The sequence below is a fragment of the Aulonocara sp. 'chitande type north' Nkhata Bay genome, linkage group LG16 (assembly GCF_057382095.1).
Source record: "Aulonocara sp. 'chitande type north' Nkhata Bay isolate Kocher_YH1m ecotype deep benthic linkage group LG16, A_spYH_male_GT1.1, whole genome shotgun sequence".
NCBI classification, from domain to species: domain Eukaryota; kingdom Metazoa; phylum Chordata; class Actinopteri; order Cichliformes; family Cichlidae; genus Aulonocara; species Aulonocara sp. 'chitande type north' Nkhata Bay.
In genome coordinates, this window is record NC_141359.1 from 40,679,054 (window position 1) to 40,684,053 (window position 5,000).

General features: G+C 51.0%; 1 protein-coding gene across 2 annotated transcripts in view; it reads right to left on the reverse strand.

Annotated features, from left to right (window-relative positions):
- The window catches only part of rrp1 (ribosomal RNA processing 1), a 20,251-nt gene that overhangs the window by 7,875 nt on the left and 7,376 nt on the right, over window positions 1–5,000 (reverse strand). For both annotated transcript variants that reach the window (XM_086267158.1, XM_086267156.1), the window contains exons 6-14: window positions 4,044–4,105; window positions 3,837–3,966; window positions 3,611–3,675; window positions 3,297–3,493; window positions 2,783–2,889; window positions 2,556–2,653; window positions 2,373–2,392; window positions 2,149–2,277; window positions 1–254 (exon numbers count right to left, since the gene is read on the reverse strand). The exon at window positions 1–254 is cut by the window's left edge and continues 726 nt beyond it. In XM_086267158.1, coding sequence (XP_086123284.1) covers window positions 1–254; window positions 2,149–2,277; window positions 2,373–2,392; window positions 2,556–2,653; window positions 2,783–2,889; window positions 3,297–3,493; window positions 3,611–3,675; window positions 3,837–3,966; window positions 4,044–4,105 — 1,062 coding nt within the window. The remainder of the gene's footprint in view (window positions 255–2,148; window positions 2,278–2,372; window positions 2,393–2,555; window positions 2,654–2,782; window positions 2,890–3,296; window positions 3,494–3,610; window positions 3,676–3,836; window positions 3,967–4,043; window positions 4,106–5,000) is intronic.

Genomic DNA, 5,000 nt, shown 5'->3' on the forward strand with positions numbered 1-5,000 from the left:
TGCCTCAGAGTGGAGGGTTCCTGACGGCGTCCATGCTTCTTCTTCTTGAGCCGTTTGCTTCTGTTCTGGCTGTTCTGTGGTTCCCTCAGCTTTCCTCTTCTTCTTCTTCTTCTTCTTCTTTTTCTTGGCAGGTGTTGCCGTGTCGCTCTGAGGCGCTGCCAGTCCTTCCCTGGATGCTTCACAGCTTCCTGTGCCGGCCTTCACGCCCTTCTTCTTCTTTTTGTCTGCGGCGTCAGCGTCCTCCTCTTCCTCCCCTGAGGAAGCACAAACAGATCATCGCTCGCTGAAAATCATCCGTTATGTTTCACGCCGACTTTCATTTATGATCTAAACTCAGAGCGCGAGCGGCGCTCTGGCAGGGGCCTCGAACCAAACAGGTTATCAGATGACATCACGCTGTGTCTGAGCGCCACACGTTGGAGGGTTTGAGAAGCTGAGGCTCTGTAACTGACAGACCAGCTCAGTCTTTCTCCTCCACGCTCAGGGCGGGGCTCCCCGGCTACGACCAATCAGCAGGTTTCTGTTCACGTATCTGCTCATCGCAGACATGATGCTCACCTGTACCTGCATCGGCTGCAGGTACAGGTGAGCAGAGACGGAAATCTGCAGCTGAGCCTTGCTGAGACGCTTTTTTATCCAACTTGACATCAGCCAAAACAACTGGACCACTGTCACCATGGAAACCAGCTGAACCTAAACTGGATTTAAAGCTTAAAAACGGGAATAGGGATGGGTACTGGTGTCCACCGGTTCTGACATAAACGGTAGTAACCAGACCGAAAAGCAGCGCACATTTCGGTGCTTTATTTTCCTGAGCTGTGATACACTTTAGATTCTAGCCAATCATTTTACGTTTCCGAGGATAGTAGGCGGGCCCAGGTACGTAGGTTCTTTTAGAGCAGAGCTACAGATTAAAAATGCCCAAGGCAAAGCGGTCAAAGTCTGGCTGTACTTCACAGCAAAATATGCAAACTCAGCAGCAACAAGTGCTTTAAGCTGATACTGTGATACTGTCAAAGGAGGTAACACCTCGAATCCGATGAAACACCTGGCGACGCATAGCGTTTTTTTAAAAGCCGAGAAATGCGCCGTATTTGATAGCTTGCTGCGAGACCTCACACCGAGCACATCTACTGCGGGTGTGGTGCCTGTTATCGGACCGGAGTTAGCAACATCCCCAAAAACCCGAAGAGGAGAGTCCTGGCCCCTAGCCCTGCCAGTGTAGCAGGAATGATGAGGATGATGATGCAGCAGCAGCCGTTCTTCTCTGCGTGAGTAGCTTCATGTTGTTCGTGTGTAATTTACGTTGAGTAGGCTAACCACGTTATTACATTAATGCATGTAAGGTGAACTAGCAAACACCGTCGTAGCTACATGCAGCTGTCTTCTTGTTTGATGGCAGATACTCCCTTCACCCTGGCTAAAAAGGCTAAAATGACCAAAGAAAAAGTGGAAAACAGTTAAACATGAGAGGTTTTTGGACAAAGTTTGTGTTCTCCATTCTTTGAGCACCGTCTAAGCACCGGCATCGTTTCAAAAGTACCGGTTTGGCACCGGTATTGGATAAAACCTAAACGATACCCATCCCTAGACAGGAACATTTATTTTACTGTCCCCTGATTGGCTTGTTGGCTCAGGTTCAGCACTGAAATCATCTCTGCTCTTAGATCAAACTCCGCCTCTGAGGGACCGTCATACACAGGTGTCCAACATGTGGTCCGGGGACCAGAGCCAGCCCGGTGGACGTTTGTGTGAAACCTGAAGTGAAGCGACTGAAACCTGCCTGCTCAGCTGAAGCAGCGGCAGGAAACATGTGCACCTGTGAGGCCGAGGTCAGCTGACCACCTGCAGCAAAGAAATCCTTCATCAAACCGAAGCAAAAATCAAACAGTTTTCACGTGTTTTTAAATCTCAGCTGGTTTTACTGGTGCAGTCTAAACGAGCTCTGACTCTGCGGCTGCTCACCTGAGGACAGGTGAGCAGGTAATACTGCAACACAGTACTTGCAGGATGTACATAAACAAAACATTGCATCACTTCCTTGTAAATCGTCAGCACCGTGATGATAACGAGTGAAAAGCCGGGTCATCAATGCTTCCTTCACCAGCACCGGCGCCCCCTGCTGGAAGCCACACTTCCTGCTCTCACCTTTCTTTGCTGCCGGCTCCTCCTCCTCCAGGTGACGTCTTCTCTTTTTCATCCTCTTCCTGCTGCCGAACATGTCGTCGTCCTCGTCCGTGGAGACCTCCTCCGGGTACTCGTCCTGAGGAAAGACGCCTGACAGGAGGAGCAGATTGGGGTCAAAGGTCAGAATCTAACTGTGTGTTTGGACGTGTGAAGAAAGGTGGAGGAGCAGTGATGGAGGTTCGTACCTTCACTCAGGTCCCGCAGTCTGAGGGTCAGCACCACCAAAGCAGGCAGAGAAGAAGAACACAGTTACTGTGAGACTGACCAGAGGACACCAACGAAGAAGAAAGCCTGCAGCTTTCTACAAACATTCAACCCTGCAGGCTCCGCCCAGAACAACCGACGGAGCCGGCAGAGGCGCTACTCACGTCTTTATGATCTTGTAGAGTCGCTCTCTGTTGGCTGCTGGCACGCCGCTCCGACCGGAAGCCTCCAACAGTTTGTCCGCCAGTGCAGAGTAATCGAACTACTCCGGGGAGGGGGGGGGGGTCAGACAGGAAGTAAAATCTCAGCTAATCAGACTCATGTGTCGCTAACATCACATGTCAATACTTTCAGGTTTTAAAGTTCCTGCAAAACCAGCGCCGGCCTTCACCTGCAGCACCGGCCCAACGTCTTCATCACGCAGTGAGTCCGAGTCCAGGTTCTCCAAGTGAACAAACTCATCATCGTCATCATCAGCTTCCTCGTTGGTTTTGTTTCCTGGAAGAATAAAAAGGACCATCTTTAGAAGAATTGAGCTCAGACAGAGACCGCAGCCTCCTCCTCGCCACGTTCCTTATCACAGCTAACGTGTTCTCGTGCAGCGGCGCCCTCGTTCGACCGCCTCCTCGTGTGGAGACGGCGTCACTGCCTCGGGCTTCGTTTATGTTATTTTAACACGTTTCTATAAAATCGGAAGAAAGTCTCGCGCTGCCTTCAATCAGCTGACGCCGAAGAGCGGCACGTTAGAAATCATGAAGGTACCGCGGAGCAGAGTTACCAGGGATCAGCACCTGAGAGCAGCGAGGGTGGAGTCACGGACACAGGTAAGCACACCCATCACCTGCTTAACAAAGACCAGCACCAAACGCACGTCTGCACTTCCTGTTTCTCCTCCGCTCACTTACCATTAAGCTGCTTCCTCCCTGCTTCCATCTTCATCGTCTTTTCATCTCCTTCCTCCTCCTCGTCCCCTTCAGACGCCTGTCCCGAGTCCGAGTCCTCAGACGCCCTCACCTCCTTCATCAGGTCATCGATGGCGAAGGGAGCCTGATTGATGATGGTGCTGAAGACGCTGCTGCAGATCCCGCTGAGCAGAGTCCGACTGCGGGGGGCACAGAGGGGGGAGGGGCACCAGCAGAGTTACAGACAGCAGATCCATCAGCTTCCTGCTTTAAAGGGAGCTGTTCACAGAAGCGAGCTGATTGGCTCACAGACTCACTCTTTGGTTCTCGCCGCGGTTCTGCAGAAAGGCTCGATGAGGGTCAGGTTCTGATCGGCGGTGAGCTGCGGACAGGAAGCAGAGGTTATTCCCGCTGTTGCCGATTCACTGCACCCCTCTGTGGTCCACGGTGCTATTACAACCAGCAGCTCACAGGCGAGGTCAGAGGTCGTTTCTTTGTTTTAACAGTACAGTGAGTGATGTCACGTTGTGACCTGAGTGTTACCTCTGCCGCTCCCATGACCGCCAGCTCAGTCAGGTAAAGGTCGAGGACGTGGAGCTGCAGGCCGCTCGGCGCCGCGGCGTCGCTCTGCAGCAGCTGAGCCGTCAGCAGCTCCAGGAACTGAGACACGGCGCTGAGGAGACAGGAAACAGTCACAGCCCGCAGAGCCACAGCAAATGACCAGGGAACAAACCTGTGTCCACTCCTTACCTGCTGTCCCAGCTCCGCCTCCTCAGCACCTCGAAGGTCTGCCTGAACACGAAGCGCACCAGCTGACAGAGAGAGCGAGAGAGGTCAGGTTAGACTGCAGGGAGGCATCAGCTGACTGAACACCTGTAAATCAGTCGCCAGTAGGAGTCACTGATTCATCCAATCAGGAGCTAACACGGCACGGAGCGTGGGAATATCGGGAACGTGCGAGACTGCCGTCACTAACCATGTTCCCAACACTCAGGTGAGTCCAGGTGTCGTACCTGAGGATCAGCACGAAGCTTTAACGTGTTCACGTTACTTTGGTTGGTCACACGTGGTTGTTTCAGCGTTTTACACAAGTAAACACCTGACCAATCAGAGCACTGCATCGTCATCTTTTGTTTGTTTGTTTCTTTCCCGCCTGTCCCGTTTGGTTCTTTTTCCATCAGAATTATTGTCTAAAGACGAGGAAAGTTGCCCAACGGATCTACGTTAGCAGATGGACCATCCCAGCCTCGCCGTAATCTATTTGATTCACCTTTTATTGTTTATTTTATTTTCACTTGCTAAATACGGGACAGACTTGACTGGGGAAAGAAAAACAGCGGGGCAGAGGGGCGGGGATAAAGGGCAAAAAACAAAAACCAACTAAATAAGCAGACAAAAAAAATGCATCTATCGATCACCTGGATCACCTGCTGAGAAAGAAAAAAGAAAACATGCAGCAGAAGAAAAAAAGAGCAACACAATAAACAACATCACAATGATATATGGGAATATGACAGTAAATACTAAATATTAAACATTATTGTGCAGCACATAAGATCAACAGAACACAGTGTGCTTTGAGGTAGGAGCCAAAAAGGGTGTAGTTTGTGGGTGTGATCACCCGTGTGTACACCTGTGAGCATGGACGCGCTTGTTTTTTGTTTTTTAAAAGGTTCCTTCATGTAATAATCTGCTAGAGGGTGTGGG